Genomic DNA, 18,612 nt, shown 5'->3' on the forward strand with positions numbered 1-18,612 from the left:
ACACTTTTTCCAGGCGACCAACAGTGACACCCAATTTGACTAGAGAAAGATTAGAACTTAAAATATCCTGAGAAAACTCAACTCATGACAGAACAGAATGTTCTCTAATAAGGCACCAAATCGGTACTGCTAGGTGAGAGTTGGGAATTCTTAGTTTACTCAAAGCCAGGATTCGGATCCTCAGTGCTTGGAGGAGGTGTGCTGGGGAAAGTTTGCAAAGAAAACTTTTGAAGGAGGAAATGACACGAATTCTCAGAAAGCTCTCATATCACAGAATGGCAGATGTTAAGTACAGGTTGTTTGTTTGAAGCGGGGCTTGTGGTACTTCTGAGAAAAAGGGCTAGTCCAAGTCAGGGAATGTGTGACGGACAGGGCTCTGCAAGATGCTGGTTTATCCACAGAGTAACTTCTTTTTCTATTTTTATCTTTATTTATTTATGGGGTGGGAATTAAGGAGATGAATTAGAAATGGGACAGGGGCTGGAAGCTAGATAGGTGGATAGGACCCCAGTAAAAACAAATGTGGACATGGGAATCAGCTCTGGATGTGACTAACTAGGGGCTAAGTACCTGTGCAGAACTTCACAGAACACCTGTGCAGGTTGCTAAGTGGGATTCTATGGGGGTACAGTGGTGCATACCTATTATCCCAGCCACCCAGGAGGTTGCAGCAGGACCACATCAGAGGCCAGCCTGGGCAGCCTGCCAAGATCCCATCTCAAAATAAAATAAAAAGGGCTGGGGATGTTCAGTGGAGCCCTTGCCTAATGTGTGAGGCCCTGGTTCAATCCCCAATACAAAAAAAGTGGGGTTTCTAAGGCTCTCTGAAACTAGTAAATAATACTAAAATGTCACAATCATGTTTTTCAAAGTATGTTCCTTCGGATCCTGGGCCACCTGCAAACAGAGTTTATATTCTAAGAAATTGGGGGAAGGATCACTTCCAACAAAATAAATAGGTTTCTTCACTGGAGAGCTTCAAGCCTGCAGCTAAGGCACAGTTCTACTTTTTCAAGGAATAGGTGGCCTCATTTCCTAAGTTCAGTTAATGATGTGGCTTTTACATTTTTTTGTTCTTTTTAATAAAATTATTTTCAAGGAGATGTGCATTCAATTTTGGATTGATGCAGAATGAACAAAGAAGAAAAAAATCAAAACCCCACAAACAGGTAGCTGTTCCAAAGCCTGTCAGACTCGGAGTCTGACAGCAGTGCTCCTGGTCCTCAACTTGAGAAGTAAATATTGGCATTTCTTCATGGGTATTACTGTCACCCCACACATACTTCAGGGAAAAATACACCCTTAAACGTTTTCACTCATCTCATCAACACCTGTAACTGCTCCTTAATTTTTAAAATCAGGAATACACTTTTCCTGGGAATTTTTAAATCAAACTTTCTTTAAGAGAGTTTCTCAAACTTAAAGAAAAAATCTAAAATTTCATTTATTTTCTTTGTGAACGCAGCATGAAAACAAACCCACTACCCAATGAGGTTATGAAATAACTGGATGGTTAAGAACACAGTGGGTTTGGGTGAACAGCCAGTAGGGCAGGCAGCTGGGAGTCCTGGGCTCACCACCCTGGGCCTGCCAACAGCAGGGGCGCTGCTCCTCCATGTCCACCCTGCGCCAAGACAGTTGAGCACATTGTGATGTTTCACGTGCTTAAAATAAATATTTCCCAAATTAAAGAAACTAAATATGCTCATGTCTCCCTTCCTCTCTTTTTCCTCTTAAAATGCTGAAACCATCTCAGAAGGCCTAAGAGGATCGTGGAGGTGGCAACCAAATGCCACCCCCATCTCTGATGTCCCTGGGCTTCCTCAGGGGCCTTCCCTGAAATCTGAAGGGCAGTCTGGGATACTGCGACCAAGTCAAAGCCCTGCCAGCAGGTCAGAATCCCTGGCCCCACCCTAACCCCCAGTTTTATTCATTCAACATCTCACATTACAAATATTTAAAAATATCCCAGTGACCAGGAAAGCTGCATGCAGGGAAAGACAGTCTAGAAGCCAACAATCCCGCAGTCCGCCTGCCTCAGGGTCAGACCTGCCTCCAGTCCTGAGAAGGCTGCACTAGTGGGAAGAAAAGAGGAGACGTTACCTCTGACAAAACAGGAGATTCTCAGGTCACATGTTTTGTCACAACCAACCCTTAACCTGGAAGTGTATAGTCTAAAAATATAAATACGAACACATTATAGCACTCAGTAGTCTATACCCCCCATGAACCAACTCAAAGGTGATATTTCTGATTCACATGATGCAGAGACCACGATCCCAGAGGCCATATCCTGTCACCTGGGGTCTAGAGAAAACTAGGCCTTCAAAGTCAGACGAGACTTGCTTTTTGAACTGGGAGTATAGCTCGGTGGCAGAGCATGTGCTGAGCATGAGTGAGACCCGTGGTTCCATTCCCCAGCACCAAAAAAAGGAAAAAAAGAGAGATTGTTTTTAAGTCCTCTGGCAGAGGAGCCAGAAATCTTTCCTGACAAACACCCCAAACTGAAACTCCCGGATGTGGACTTCATTACGTTAACATTTGTTCTTTTACTTTTTTTTTTTTTTTTTTTTTTGACATTTGGCCTTAGGCAGGTGGCTGAACACTCAGATCCAGGCTGAGAGGGCTACAAATAAAAGGAACTCTGGGGCCTGTGAGCCAACAGCCCGCTCAGGGACACCGCAAGCCGCCCACATTTCCAGGCTGAAGCCAGCAAGGGGCGTTCGCCACGGGCACCCCCACTGAACAATTTTCCTTGTCGGTTGCCCTGCCTTGGTCCAAAGGTATATCTAATATTTTTTTAATCGATATTTTCCCAACCACAGAAACATAATGTACTTATGTTGAAAAGAAATATTAAAAGAAATCTGAGTTAAAAGTTTTATTCATTCAACATCTCACATTACAAATATTTAAAAATTATATGCATACTGGTATAAATAGTCATTTGCAAACTATTTAATAACATTAATTTTCCACTAGCACTTCAACAAATGAACTCTTTTAAAAAAGGAACTGTGTTATATAACTTAAGAGTAGAACATACAAAAATAGGAACTTAACGTGAAAATGACTTTAATAAAAAATGAATTACCCTTATTTAAAATGCTATAATAAATACTACAACCTCCCCATACACAGTAAAAACTATATGGAAATTCAGCCAAGTAGTACAATTAACTGACACACTTAAATAACTTTTCCTTCTGATAATATGAGCAATACACTGGGAAAAAAATTAGGGATTAGTAAAAACTAGACACCCACTTGCTAAAAGTTTCACTTCCAAAAAATATAACAAAAATCTGATGAAAATTATAAAAACTAATTATACTTTAAATTTTAAAAATATAAAAAATAAAAGTTGAATACAATATTGTCCCAATTCTTACAATGCTATCAATCACAGTAGCTTTAAAATAAGATAATAAAATAAAGCAAATGACCAAAACCTCTTTTATTCCATTTTTAAAAATAATCTCAAATTTACATTAGTAGAAAGATTGATTTCTGATTCTTTTCTTTAGAAACACCAGCAAGAAAGAGGATTACTCTTAACAGTAGAAAATGACATTTTTAAATGTCTGCAATTAAAAACAAAGAATTACACTGCAAAGATCTTTCAAAAGTTTGAAATAAGTATTGCACATAACTTGAAGTTAACTTGCCACAATTCATCACATTCAAGTTTTAAATCACCTTTTAACAGAAGATTCAACTCTTCAAAACAAAAGGGGTGAGTTATCAAGTCTTTCCAACAGCACTCTCATAAAATGCTAAATTCATTCACTGCAAGTTTTATTTTGCATTCTGCAGAGGTCTGTGTATGGAGAAGTATATATATTATACCAAAGCGTGGGGACCGGAAAAGGGAGGGCGAGGGTTCCTTTACATAGAAAATAATCAGAAACACTTTATTTTACATTGCAAAAATAACCATGTAATTACTCTGTAACTACATTGTAAGTACATGGCTGGTGCCATGCTAGTGCGCTAGAACTACATGCTTGGTAAATTGAAGTGAGACCCTAAAATCTGTAAACTAATTACATGTTAATTATGTTTGAGTTACATGGTAACTCCCAACTACAATCCCATGTAATCTGAAGGACATGTAATCAATAAAATTCAGAGTAATAGATAATCATTGTTTATGCCCTGTAAATTGAAGTGTAACCAAATAATCTGTAAACACGCTTGTCACACAATCACAAGTAAATATTAGTAGAATAACAATTTCTTACATTAGTCATGCATACTAACATTACACACCTGTCCCATGGCAGGCTATTTTTTTTTCCTTATATATAATTTAAAAGAGCAGACATCTCTGAATCAAACACTTAACATCAATTTATTAAGATTAAAAATGGCTAAACATTCACCAAAAATGTCTGCGTTTTATGAATAATTTTAAAAACTTAGTAAGAAGCTGTAGACAATTTTGTTATTTTAAATTTCTACCCTATGCTTATGCATTTAATTTTTTTTCTTTTAGGAACTACAGTGTTATCTGTCATTTTCATGCGAATTTTTTTTTTCATTAATTTGTGACTTTACATAGACTATTTTTAAATTACAGGCACACCAAGAGCTGGTGCCGGGGAGGGATGTTTAAGCAACATGCTTTCTCTTCTCTGCAGACTCTAAAATAGCATTGCCAGTGCACAACATTCATAATTTAAAATGTATGCAGAGCACTGAAATGTATAAAAAGCAGAATATAAGAAAATAAAATTTATTAAAATTATTTATATTAAAAAAATGAAGTATATGAAGATCTCTCAGTAATAAAAGTACAAAAAGCTACTCTTTGCAATATGAAAAATTGAGGTATTGCATAAAGAGATATCCCGTCAGTGAAAAGTGTGCCTAAAAATGTTCACTGTTGGAAAAACAAGATATACAAAAGTAGTGCATAACAAATATACATTATGTGCATGACAAAATAAGTTAGCTACAAAAACACTGTACCGAAATTCAGCAGGTCATGTACAAAGGGGAAAATTATTATCCAAAGCTAGTTTTCAAACAGTGTTGTTTCTTGTTAACTCACCACACCTGTTTACTGAGTAGGAACAGCACATAGCACACCCCAAGCCACCTACAAGCATGGAAAAGAATCAAAAGAGGCAAATGAACATTCTGATCAGAATCATGTGGTTCAGGAGAAAAGGAAAACAAAAGTCCCTGACCAGCTAGCTACGCGAGAGCACCCTCCATCGCATGACTGCTTTACTGTTCACAGGGAGTTCTTGAAAAGCAGCTCCCTCTCTGTGTTAGACTCCTAGACAGCAATGCCTCCATTTTGACCTTTGGAACTTAACAGGTATAGTTCATTAAAGCCTGTATCAAAAATAAAGGACTGCTTTTCCTAAAGATAATCAGTGGGGGTCATCAGCCAGATGGTTCCACAGCAGTGCTGGGCAAGTCTTTGGTTTTGAAGGATCCAAGATGGTAACTGTTAGGTAGCACAACTAGCAAGATTGCCGTTATGTTGTTGTTGTTGTTGTTTACTGTTTTGCACACTGATAAGAATCCTTTGAATTGTTGATAGGGCATTTAATAAAAGAATGTCAATTAAAATAAAAGTTACTTCCATGACTAGGACTTCAAGAGACTATTTTAAATTTACTCCTGAAGCATACTGTTCAACACATAAGAACGCCTTTCGAAGCAAGAATTTTATTTATAAGAAAGCATGCATTACTTGATGAAGTTGGCACTTCAAACACTGACTATGTCCCATGCTAAGTTCTGAAACTGTAAGGTTATTTTATAGGAAGAGTAAGATAAACATACGTACCTTTGCACAGATTTACACAGTTACTTAGTTCAACAGTGCAAAACACTTTGCAACTACTTAACTTTTTTTAAAACTTTTTTCCATTTTCTATGTTACAACTAAATTACAGGATATCCAAAGTAAGTTTAAATCTAAAAGTAAGCCAATCAGCAGCCAATTTGTATATTGTTTTTTTGTCTCCGGGTTTTGGCTACGAGTGTTCTGAAACAAAATTAAAAATGGAATCCTTGAGGTATCTCTAGATCTGTTGCTTTTAATGTCAAAATGGAGAGCAAAGGCTGACACCTGACGAGTGTTAGTGAATTAGGATATAGAGTTTGTATATAATATCAAAAACAAAATGCACACATTTGTTCTTCAGGAGAGGAAATGCTAGTTCTCCCACCAGTTGTCATGAATTCTAGCTTTGGTAGGTTTCCTGGGGCTGTGACCAAATAAGTCAGTTAAATAAATAAGTGCACTCCCCTCAGTAGTAAATTCACCCAATTCTTACATTCTGAATTTTTAAAATTTTTTAAATATTTGAAAGAAAGTAAACCTAGCTCTGCCTACTTGACTATTTTTTCTGATGTCCTAATAACGCTGAGGCAGAGTGAGTTCTCTTCAGCCTCAGGACCCTTAATATGAATTACAACGCTGCTCACCCTTGCTAAGGCATCTGTGTGCTGTAACACGCTCTTTCCTGGTAGTGACTGTTCACTTCCTCCATTGCTGTTAAAAGCATTAGAAGGGGATGGAAAAAAGAGAGAGAAAAAAAAAAAGGAAGAAAAGGAAGGAAAAGGCAGAAGCACTTCCCTGGGGGGAACTGTGTCAGAACAGACCGATAGTGTTCTTGTTGCATGGTTATCTTAATAAAAGTATTCTTATATGTTATACTATTAACAATAATTTAATTAAAAACCCAAAATACTCTATTGTTTCATTTCTCTGTTAATATTTCTCTCTCTCCTCTAAGAAAATGCTGCAGGAAGTTGGGACCCTCTTGGTCTCCAGCAAAGCAAGAGAACAGAACTTCCACGCAGCAGGTGCCAATACAAAAAGGAGTTCAGACACGTTGTTTGCAGTGACACAAGGATCTACAAAACACCTATACCATAGGTCACTCTTTTCATTATACTATTGTTAAGTTACACACTGCTACAAAAGGACATGCCAGCGTGAAGAGGCTGAGGAAGGGTCAGAAGGACGAAGAGTGCACTTATTCTGAGGCCTGGAAACGAGCACTGTAGTTAGGTAGCCTTTAGTTCCAGCGGAATGAAATGTGCCGAGGGCGGTCGCCGCCTTCCTTCACCAGGGGCTTGTGGAATTCCCTGCCAGCACGAGAATGAATAGCAGCCCAGCAATATTCACAGTAATACTGCAGACAGGTAACATTAGCACAGAAAAATGGGGCGAATTTGCCCCCGCAACGGGCCCCCTGACATTCATCACACAGCTGATCATCCAAGACATATGGCTTAACTTCCACCTGCAACGAAACAATAAAGAGGGAGTTCACATTTGTCGTGACTGGACCAGGCACCTCTTACCAGGAATACAGTGCGGTTCCCTCCACCATCTGGATGAATCTGTGCCAACGCGCCCAAAAGGGAAGGCCAACAAGTCCTTTAGTGCAATGAAGACGGACCATCTTTTAAGAACTTTGGTTATAAGACTTTTACACCTTTTGCTTTTATGGTTTCATCTTATTAAATAAATATCCTTCAGAGGGAAAAGAGGATCTCACTAGAAATCAGAAAGTGAAGCCAGCTGTTCAGAACAGCACACTATGAGATTAAACTCATGGGGAATTTTCAAACCCTTGTTTTCACTAGTGGATCTGGACTTTTGTCATAGGTGCAATTGTAATTTAAACAAAACCTATGAAGAGCTCCCAGGTTCCATAAAATAGCACTCCATGACCGTGACCAGTGGGAAGGGGCCTGACTTCTGCATTACCAGCATCTGAGTTGTCACCGAGTGGGCTCACAGTTTCTATTTAACAGCATCCATATCAAGGGTCATAATCACAACCCTGGAATGCTGGTGAAACAGGACCTGGCCAGGGCACTCACAATCTGAAACCTTGTTTAGTTTTGTCAGTAAGAATGGTTTACTTGAGTCTAAAAGTCAGAGGTGAATTTATAAAACTGGGCTGTTCAGTACTCAATAGGCCAACCTGTCATTGGAGCCTCTCGACAAATAAAAGTCACATGGCTCTCAGCTAGAAGACAGCTGGTCATTCTTAGTGCAGGAGACACCCGTAGTGGAGGTTCCCTCACATCACAGTATTGGTACCACTGGGGCCATCCAGTTCTGAAAGGAATCCTCACAAAGGTTAGCCAGGAAGGAAGGGACAGGAGTGACATGGAAGATGCCAAGGGCAGACAGAGCTGGTCCTGAGGCTTGGGCCTCTAGGCCACTCAATGTCATCTACAGAGTGGCAAGAATATGTCACAGGATGTCATTGTAGAGGACATAAATTGAGCCTGAATTTCTGATGAACACAACTCCGAAACTTACAGTAGAAATTTATATTACAGTGAGGTGCAGATATTTTTCAGTGTGAATAAAAAGCAAATAGGCATGTTAACATACACTGCAATGAGTCTTGCCCCTTTTACCGGAGTTTATAATGTACACCTTTCTGCTTAACGTAATCACAGTATTGTAAATGACCACTATTATTTCAAAATGTTTACTGCCACTGAAGCAGAAAACACATGATGTGAAACATAAACGGTGTGTGTAGACCACTACTGACTTGCCAGCTTCCACACCTCGGAGTGAGAATGGCACGGGAAAACCAATCAATAAAGACTTTAGCACAAGGCCCCCGAGTGCTGGGTATCAACATCAGCACTAATGAGATTGCTGGTCTGCCGCAAAATAGGGCTTGCACCAGAATGCACCTCAGCACGCTGCCTCCCTCATGAGGAAGGTCTTTCTCATCAAAAACCATTGTCGGCTGAACCCAGCACTGCACCTGGTCATGCAGTGGATTCAGATTCTGGTGTAAATTCCTATCTCACCACAACCTACTAACAGTTTCTGGCCTGGCCTTTGGCTCACAGGCCACATATTCAGTAATACTGGCATAAAATATGGTTCTATCAGAATGTGGGCTCATGAGTACGGTCACTTCTTATCCTAGGCACTAAAACATCTGTGGAATGCATGAAACACAAAGAAAAGGAATAAATCTGTGGAAAAAAAATAAAACATAATAGAATACAGAGTGCTGATATAATATACTGGAAAAAGGTTTCTTTCCCAGTCTTGTGATTCAGAGGGTAAATCCAACAAAGAGGAATTTAAAAAGTGTTGAAAATAACGCTAAGTAATACTACCTAATTTTAGGTGGAAAAACAGACTGCTAATAAAAAGATGATTCCTTCTATTTCATCTATTACAATGAAAGATTTCTAAGCAAGGTGGATCTAGAAGTGAATTAATTCAATAACACGTTACCACCATGCATTGAGAAATAGACTTACAGGGGTATTCATGATGTTCCAAGATTTTTTTAAAAATCAGGAGATATTATATGCATTCATGTTTCCATAACTGAGGATTCAGTAAATTTTTATTGAATGAATGAAAGGATGGGGTGACAGTCTAGGAAAGATTAAATTAACTCAAGTAAAGTTGTTATGGTGTCCAGTGTCCTAGTCCAGCTATCCAAAAATCAAAGAAAAGAAATTCAGAGGCAATTCTTAGAGCCCACATGTGACTGACTCTATAGGCAGAACTGCCAGCTGTCAATTACAGCAATACAAAAATCCCCCATTCAGCAGCCTAGGACTTACCCGTTTATCTATCTCTCCGTGCTGCAGCTGGACAAAGCGGGCACTGATAGCAGCTATGTAGCTCTGTTGATTAGAGAATGCCACTCGCCCAGCTCCTTTTGGGTATTTCAGCTCAGGGTCCGTGTCGATCCCAGCATAGCACACACCTCCATACAGCCGATCCATTATCATAGCCAGCTCCACTGAATGAGGGGAGCAAAGGGAGCATTTAAATCAGGAAAATTCATCTGGTTCATCGACGGTTTCCTTCAAAGTAATTCATTTTCCTCCGAGCTCACATTATTACAGTCATTATTAATTAAACTCATTACTATGACCAGTAGTACAGTGGGTTAATCATCAATTTTTTAATTGTGGGCAGGGGCTCTGTGGTTTTACATGTTCTTTTCTAATCTTCACAACAACTCTAGGAAATAGGTAAGAATTTCCTAAGGAAATTGAGGCACAAAGATGATCCATCTGTCCAAAGTCTCAGATTGTTAAGTGACAGTCCTGGTCTTGGCAACCAGTTTTGCTTCCTATCCATGTTATTGTTGTATAGTCACCAGTTAGCAAGGTCTTTCTTATTATAAATAACTAATTAAACACTAATTAAGAGGGGCTTTGCAGCCTCTCTCCATCAAAACCGGTTACCTTTTCCTATAGTCTAGCTATTCATCTATTTCTCATATAAAATTTGAAATAATTAAAGCATCCTTTCCATGAACTGTTACAATTCTGAAACTGCATTTCTGTTCATCTTACGTTCTTTACCTCATTCATGCTATTAAACCCCAAGCTACTAGATGGTGGAAATGTAATTTCTTCTGTAATTACTACTCTAAAAACATGATGCACTGCTGAGAGCCAGTAAACAGCTCTCAGCAAACAGCTGAGCTCAGTAAATAGCTGCTGAGCAACTGAGGACATGGGAAACCAGCACTGAGTGGCTCAATACATAAGCTACTTTGCAAGGGCTTCTTTTTTCTTCAGACAATGATGAGAAAGATAATGTGAGCCCTTCACTTCGGTTACCCCATTCTATCCAAAATAACCCTACAAAGCACATGCACTTTCCACTGTCTTGACAGATGGGGAAATTGAAAATCAGAGAAATTATGTCATTTGTCCAAGGCCACTCAGAGCAGAGCATGTAAATTCAAACCCTCACAAAACTGATTGCTAGAACTCTCACTCTTAGACAATGAGGTCAAACACTCATTAAGAGTTCATCCTAATGATCTTTATATTTCTTATTTTAAAGGGCAGGGAGTGTTTTTGGATGTTTGATCATACCAGCTCGTAATGGTCGAGGAACACCCCCAACAAATATAGTTTTTCTTGGGTCAAGTGGCTGTGAACCATCCATCACAAAGTCACTGTCACTGAGATTCCAGGGCCGAATCTGTACCTAGGGAGTGCAGAAACCAAAAGTGTCTCATTATCAAAAGGTCTAAAATTATCGAAGAGTATTGTATCTTTAAAAGTCAAAATCTATGTCATGACAAATCAAAAAAGGTATAAAGCTCAAAGACTTAAAAATAATCTATATCCTAACCCTTCATTTCATCTGTTAGAGCAAACTAAACCAAGGTGGAAAGTTCAATTTCAATGTCTACTATAAGCTAAATCACTTAGCAGGTCCTTATTTATTTGTAAGATAATTAGCTCTTTTTCAGCTTATTGGGTCTTCTACTCTATCCAACCCCTCAATATCTGCATAACTAAAAATTAGCATGGTATCTGACACTGATCAGCTTATAGTGATAAACTAGGATTGAATGTCCAAATCAACATATGTACAGAAAATGCAAATTATTTCTGATTTTAATAAATCTGTTGCATTATTTCAAAAAACATTTCAAAGTAAAAATATCACTGATATCTGTAATAAACCATTTTGTGATAAAGACTCAGTATGTCAATCACAATCAATCGAGAATCATGTACCTCATTTAAATTTGTTTGCATTTACTAACTGCTACAGGTGCCCACACCAAACGTAAGGTATTTCCAAATATGCACACCAATAATGTCTGAAGCCAGAGGTACCCAATTCAAACACCTATAAGAATTGGTGTGGAACATAAACAAGTCAAGCAGAAAGAATCCAGGCCACAGGAACTCAAAAGTATGTTCCTGACCCAGATACCAATACAAGCTCCACAAATCACTGCCTGAGTGGGCACCCCATGCTGTGCTCCTGCACCACTTTATCTGGATGATAGAGAAGTGTCTCTTCACTAACTGCTACCTGGCTGAGAAGGAACTGCTGATTGGTCAAGTTTATCACTACACTCCCTAATGATGAAATTCTATGATAAAGAAAAACTTCCAGGAAGAAAAAATAGCACCCAATATACCTTTACGAGAATACACATAATCAATTCTACTTTGGGAAAGCATCACAGGTAAAAAGTTAAGGATTCTTTGGGTAAAATCTTGATCCAAGAGAGGATAGAGATAGAAAGACATGGAACATACTTGTGATTTGAGTTTTATTCTTCAGAAGAAATTCAGCTGCTTTACCTTTGCAAAATGTTTTTTTTTTTCAAGTGAAGACTTACCAAATATTTCAACTAACTACACATTCAATGTCAAAATAATGTGCACGATATACAGAATGTCAATGTTAGGAACCTGACAATAACAAAAACTTTTTATTTAGATTCTACTTAACATGTTGATTAAGTTCAACAGACACATCAAGATGTTTTTCAAATACAGCAGATGGATCGAGGCAAAAACTAACAGCTATTTTACGCTAGACTGCACTTACTGGCTTATCCTTGATGGTGGGACTTGATACACACAGGTAGAGCTTTCCTTCTTCTTCAATGCATGCATCAATGAGAGCCTGAACAGAGCTTTCATCTTGAAATAGCAGGAATGCATAGCCTAAGAAAAAAAGAAGAAAGGGCTTATACTTTTTCCTATCTTCTTTGTGATTCTTCAAGAGATAGAAAGTATAAATTAATACCAAGGAAAGGAAAAGGAATAGAAAAATATAAAAAAATTTAAAACTTAATATTCATACCAAAAATCTGATAATATCAATGCATAATTCACTTTTGTACTAAAATAGAGTAGAATTGAATTTGAATTAAAAGTAAGTTATATAGAAATGTTAAAGATCACTTAGAAAAATATAAGCTGAAAAATAGGAAATGTTGCGATGAAGGTAAACATTTATGAAAAGGCTGAACGCTGAACAATATAAGGTTAAACTGTACTTGTATACTGAATCTTGGGAATTACCTTTAGGAGGAAAATAAGATTTGCTCTCTGCTTTATGAGGCCAGTCCACAATCAAAGGGCCGAAGCGACGAAAACTAGCTGTGATCTCATCTAATGAACAAGAAAAAAATTCAAATATTTTAGGGTTACTTTTTTAAAGTAGTAGTTTATTAACAAAAGCTTTAAATCTGCCATCTCTGAGAACAGTTCACAGAACTCCTTTCAGCCAGATTCACCAGCTATCAATGTTGGGCACATTTGCCTTCACCCTCTTCCTTCTCCCTTCCCCTTCCCCACTCCATCTGCACATGCATGAACCAATCTAGCAATCCACCCACACACCATCTTTTTCTGACAAGATACTCTGTAACCCCAAAACACGACAGTTGGTATCTGCTCAGAGCAAGGTCACCTCCTTATATACCAATATATAGAGTATTCACAATCAGGAAATCAACATGGGTACAACACTACCACCCAATTCACAGACTCCATTTACATTTCAAACTATCCCAACAATGTCCCTGTTTCCCCTTTTGATCCGGAGTTCTACCTAGAACATAGGCTGCATTGAGCCCTCACAACCCTGCAGCACTGGTCCTTTTTAATTAGGAACCGCTCCCCTTTCTTCCATTTTTCACATTCATTCTACAGGATGCTGCTATGCTCTGAATATCTGTGTCCCTTCCCCACCCCTGCCCAGATTCACATGTTGAAACCTAACCTCAAGCGTGAGGTATTTGGAAATGTGGCCTTCAGTAGATGATTGAGTCTTGGGGGCAGGGTCCTCATCAATGTGATCAATGCCCTTGTAAGAGAGGCCTCAGAGACAGTCTTTATCCCTTCTTCCATGTGTGCTTACAATGAAAAGATAGCTGCTATGAGGAACCAGCCCTTATCAGACACTGAGCCTGCTATGGCCTGGATCTTAAACTTCTCAGCCTACAGAACTGTGGGAAATTTCTGTTGTTAATAAGCTATTCAGTCTTTGGTAATTTGTGATAAGTCAAGGACCCTTGATGTGAGTCTGTACTCTGTTTACTAATGACCAGATTCATGCTACACATTTGAATACAAATACCACCATGATGACAGTCTGCTGTCCTATCCTACTACACTGGACATGTTAAGCTTGATCACTGGTCAAGTTGGTATCTGCCTGGGTTCTCCATCTCAAGGAGATCACTTCCCCCTTTGTATCTGATAAGTGTATTACAAAGAAATATTGTGTAGTCACCAATATCCTATTTCCTCATTAGCCTTGGCATCCTGAAGAGTCCTGCTTCTATCCACTACCTCAATGATGATCGCCAAATGATAATTACCAATTTTCATCATTCCTTCTACATTTACTAGTTAGGATTAAATAGTAATACTTCTTTCCCTTTTATTCATTTATTTATATCAACAAAGATTTTTAAAAATTTATTTTCTGAGATGTTGGAGATTGAACCCAGGGCCTCAAGGATGCCAAGCAGGCGTTCTGCCACTGAGCTACACCCCAGCTCTAGGCCTACTTTTTTATAAGTCATATAATCCAATTCTCTCCTTATTTATTTTGATGCTCACTTTGTCAAAAAATATTATCCCTGATTTTGCCCATAGGAACTTCCTTGTCCTCTGCCATGTCCCTACCATTATTTTTAAACACTTCCATAATTTGTGGCACAAGAAGATACTTGAGACTCATCCTGACCTTCCATTGCTCAAGCTCTAGAATCAACTATTTTTTTTTATGAAGTCCTGGTTCCTTTTGGTGGCAAAAGATACTTAAAAAACTAAAATTTGGGTGTGCCACAGGTTCATTACTAGTGAGTTTTCATTATTTCCAAGTCTGCCCAGTGGACAAAGCTAGAAAACAAATGAAATATGCACATGTACATGCATGTTGATGGCTATTTCTATATCTGTGTATTATAAAAACCTATGATCTTACATTAATATTCCCAGTTCTACTCTAAATTCTCAGTTTTTTCTAGCCTTCCCTCCATATTTGTAAGTTCCCTTCTCATGGTGAGAAACTTAGCTCCTCTGGTCTGCAACACCCTTATTACTTGTTCAGTATAACCAATCTTCCAGCCCCTGCTAGACTCCTCTGTCTCCTAGCTTGGTGCTCCGGCTTGGGTTGGCCCTGACTCCTGTACACACCATGCCTGCTGCTGCCAAGGCTCCTGGGCCCTGTGCACATACAGGAAAACACACCCCTTGACTTTGTCATTGCTCCTCTTATCAGCCCACCTCCTTGGACAGCAAGAAACCTAAGTCAGGCAGGAAGGGAGAAGGAAAGAAGGGAAAGATAGCAAAAAAAAAAAAAAAAAAAAAAAAAAGAGAGAGAGAGAGAGAAAAGTGAAGACTTGATCATACTTAACCATTAATTTAATGATATTATTTGTGCCTCATCATATATTTGGATAACTAGCAGGTAAATTCTAGGAAAATATATTTCCAAAAAGCTTCTGCAAAAAATTGGTTAAGCATTGTAAAGGAAACCTGATGAAAGTCAGGAAGAACAAAAAATTGAGATGGGGACTACGTTCAAATTCCATCCTGGAGGGACTGTTTTCATTTCCCCCCGACTGTGAAGCAGGACAGTCTGTTCTGCTCCGCCTGTTTCTATATTACAGGGGACTCATGTGAGACTGGTAAATAGGAGAATGACGTCAGCCGAAGATGGAAAAGAGAATGACAGAAAGCCTGGGCTCCAGAGATGCACATATAAGCCCCACTCTGCTCTAAGCACACTGGAATGAGGACCACCAGGGCTCTCTCACCACAGGTGCGTCTCCAACCCTGAAGGACATCTGACCACTTGCACGTCCTCAGGTCCAGAGGCCCGGTTCCCTCTGCCTCTTCTCACACTGCCCTAGTGGTTTGGGACATATTTAGTACTCCCTGAGGCTGCCCCTGCCATGCTGAGCTTCTTCCTTCAATTTTTGATCTGGAGTTCTACCCAGAACACACGCTGCATTGAGTCCTCACAACCCTGCAGCGCTGGTCCTATGAAGAGGCTGATCCCCACGGCCATCATAACATCCATGTCTGTGACATGTCCAGTGGTTAATTCTCTTTTTGTTCATGTTGCAGGTACAGATTCACTTGGTTTTAAATGTTCTGCCTCTATATTCCTCATAAATCCTGAAATTTTTAGAACATAATTCTATGGAACACAATACTCTTCAAGATATGCTCTCTAAGGAAAGGATAGAGATGGTTTCAGACTAAATTGAAATTTCCCCAAGACATTTCATTGTGTGTGTGTGTGTGGGGGGGGAACAAACCAAACCTTGTGTTTATTTCAATCTTTGACTTTTCAGAACCCTTACTGTCTCAGCCTTCCAAAAGACTGATCATCTTGTAGAAAATGAAGTGGCTTGATAAGTTTTAATTCCAGTCTAAATGGTGAGTTATTAAATATTATTATTGGACACAACAGATTTTTAGAGAAACCTGCTCTATTCTTAAAATATGAATTAGTTTACTTCCATGTCCATTCAGGAAACCAAGACCAAAGAAGTTTAGAAGAAAGCAACCAAGATATATGATCACTGTATGTCTACTTTGAATTTTACTTAGAGTTACTTAGATCCAGAGATGAATTGCGGATTCCTAGATAACTGGTCCCACTAACCCTTGGCATGGCTGGCCCCTGACTAAAGTCTCAGTTCACATTTCACCTCCACAAAGAGACTTTCCTTCACCACTTGCATCACTAGCTCAGGTCACCATGTTTGCTTTTCAATACTTACTCTGGTATTTTTGCATGTGTACATATTTTTAATGGGCCTTCCCTAACCAGAATATCAACTCTATGCAAGCAGGGACATTCCATCTTGTTTACTGTTGTAAACAAGCCTGAGGGTGGTGCACAGCATTTAGAAAGCAAGTAAATATTTGCTGAATGAATAACTTTTAAGATTCCTTTTCTTGTGCTACAATTGTAGACTACATTTATCAAAAGTTCACTATTAACCTAAGATTTAAAAGTCTGAAACAATGAACCGCACATTTATGAAGCACTTATAAAAGGTGGGAAAGAAAGATGGAGACATATAACTGAGTTGGCCAAGGCAGGATGAGCAGCACCACGTGTGCTCATGACAACAGAATGGCTGCCCGTTTCCCAGCGACCCACGCTCTTTCTCACTGAATACACCCCTTGCTTCAGCAGGTCCCCGAAGCCTGCCTTCCTCACCGCTGCACCTAGGCTCTGTAGGACAGGAAGGCAGGAGACAACAATGCCATGGAGTCCGAATTCCGGAGTCAGATGGCACCGCAGCTAGAAAGACGAGAGCCCTACTATGTGCCACCACAGGCACCCTACTTTTTCTAAATATACCTTCATCAATGTCAGGAGGCAATCCGCCCACGAACACCTTGCGAGAATACCGCTCGACCCGTTCCCCGTTCTGGTGAGTGAAGCAGTGAGGGGAGCCAAGGCCGCCATGAAGAGGCTGATCCCCACGGCCATCATCCAGGAACCCATCTTCCATTGGGAACAATGAAGACTGACCTGAAATAGAAAGCAGGACAGAAAGCTAACAGGAAATGCTGCTTGTCACTGATTACTATGCATAAGAACAAGGAAAGCAGCAGATCCAATAAAACTGCTTTTATTTTTCTCACTGAATAATAGGATCACTTAGATATGCTCTTTAGTCCCCATCACCTTTAAGTCCCAACTGAGTCAGAGAAAGTACATGGTTAAATAGAGGGCTGTTCGAGTATCCCACTGGGACCAAGAAGCCTCAGCGAGGTGAAAGGGAAGTCCAGCAGGAGAGAGCACTCCTTTGAAAGCAGTTGGCAGCAGACTGCACTGCCTTGGCAGGGCCCCAGGGCCGCCGGCACACTAGATATGGACACTAAGTATGGGATCTGACTGTAAGATGCTAAGCCCTTAAATTTCTTCAACAGATCAAATAGCACAGCCTGCCCAATTTCCTCTAAGAATGGGTTTGAAATGAACAAGTCAATTTTTAAGTGAACGCTCATTTTGTTTACCTTTACTAAGGGGATACAACCAAAACCCACCTACTATTCTATTGTTACCCAAGTTCACTGTCTGAATATAAGACCCACAGGCATGCTAAAGACACATTTGTTATTAGCTGAGTAATTATTAGCTCACCAAGGATGTTGTCTATTTCTAAAAACTAGTCACTAAATTTGTTGTTTGAAAATGATATTGCCAGAAAAGGAGAAAAGACCAGAGATGCCTCTGTGTGGACAGTCTTCCCATGTTTACCTGACAGAAAATAGGAACTTGTACACCATCAACAAAACACACAGCTACAAATAACTGCAAAATCTCTCAACCACTGTTTTTTGTCACTGTTCAGATGCCAATTTACATCTAAGTTCTACAAAAGGAACTTGCTAATGGGTCCTCTAAAACTTATTTCAAGTGCTCTTCCCTTATCAGAACATCCCAATACCCTTTTGCGGCCACCCTTGTCTTTAATTTTCATTACTAAACACAAACAATAACAGTATCTTTACTGCACATTTATCCTAAATACCATGTCAAATGAAGACAAAAAGTAATTGTAAAATTAGATATTGTTTTCTGAATGATCTTTAAAAATCACTTAGATTTTACATCTTAGCTATTTAACTGTCTTCTTGCTTGGAAAATGGCAAAACTATTACAGACAGCAAAAATAAGGTTTATTCAGGCACCTCTAGGAAATGAGTCTTTAAGATTCCCTAACACTTCTAGAGCTTCCCCCCCCCCAGTATTTGAAATATATAGGAAGTCATTTATTTAGCTCAGCCTATTTTAAACCAAATGTTTTATGCTTACTT

General features: G+C 39.2%; 1 protein-coding gene across 3 annotated transcripts in view; it reads right to left on the reverse strand.

The window, feature by feature from the left end:
* Window positions 1–2,898: 2,898 nt before the first annotated feature.
* Window positions 2,899–18,612, reverse strand: part of Cpeb4 (cytoplasmic polyadenylation element binding protein 4) — a 65,645-nt gene continuing 49,931 nt past the window's right edge. For all 3 annotated transcript variants that reach the window (XM_026414798.2, XM_026414797.2, XM_026414799.2), the window contains 6 exons: window positions 17,147–17,320; window positions 12,832–12,921; window positions 12,353–12,471; window positions 10,870–10,984; window positions 9,595–9,776; window positions 2,899–7,274 (listed from right to left, as the gene is read on the reverse strand). In XM_026414798.2, the coding sequence (XP_026270583.1) occupies window positions 7,047–7,274; window positions 9,595–9,776; window positions 10,870–10,984; window positions 12,353–12,471; window positions 12,832–12,921; window positions 17,147–17,320 (908 nt within the window). In that variant the 3' untranslated portion in view covers window positions 2,899–7,046. The remainder of the gene's footprint in view (window positions 7,275–9,594; window positions 9,777–10,869; window positions 10,985–12,352; window positions 12,472–12,831; window positions 12,922–17,146; window positions 17,321–18,612) is intronic.

Source organism: Urocitellus parryii, chromosome 1 (assembly GCF_045843805.1).
Source record: "Urocitellus parryii isolate mUroPar1 chromosome 1, mUroPar1.hap1, whole genome shotgun sequence".
NCBI lineage: Eukaryota > Metazoa > Chordata > Mammalia > Rodentia > Sciuridae > Urocitellus > Urocitellus parryii.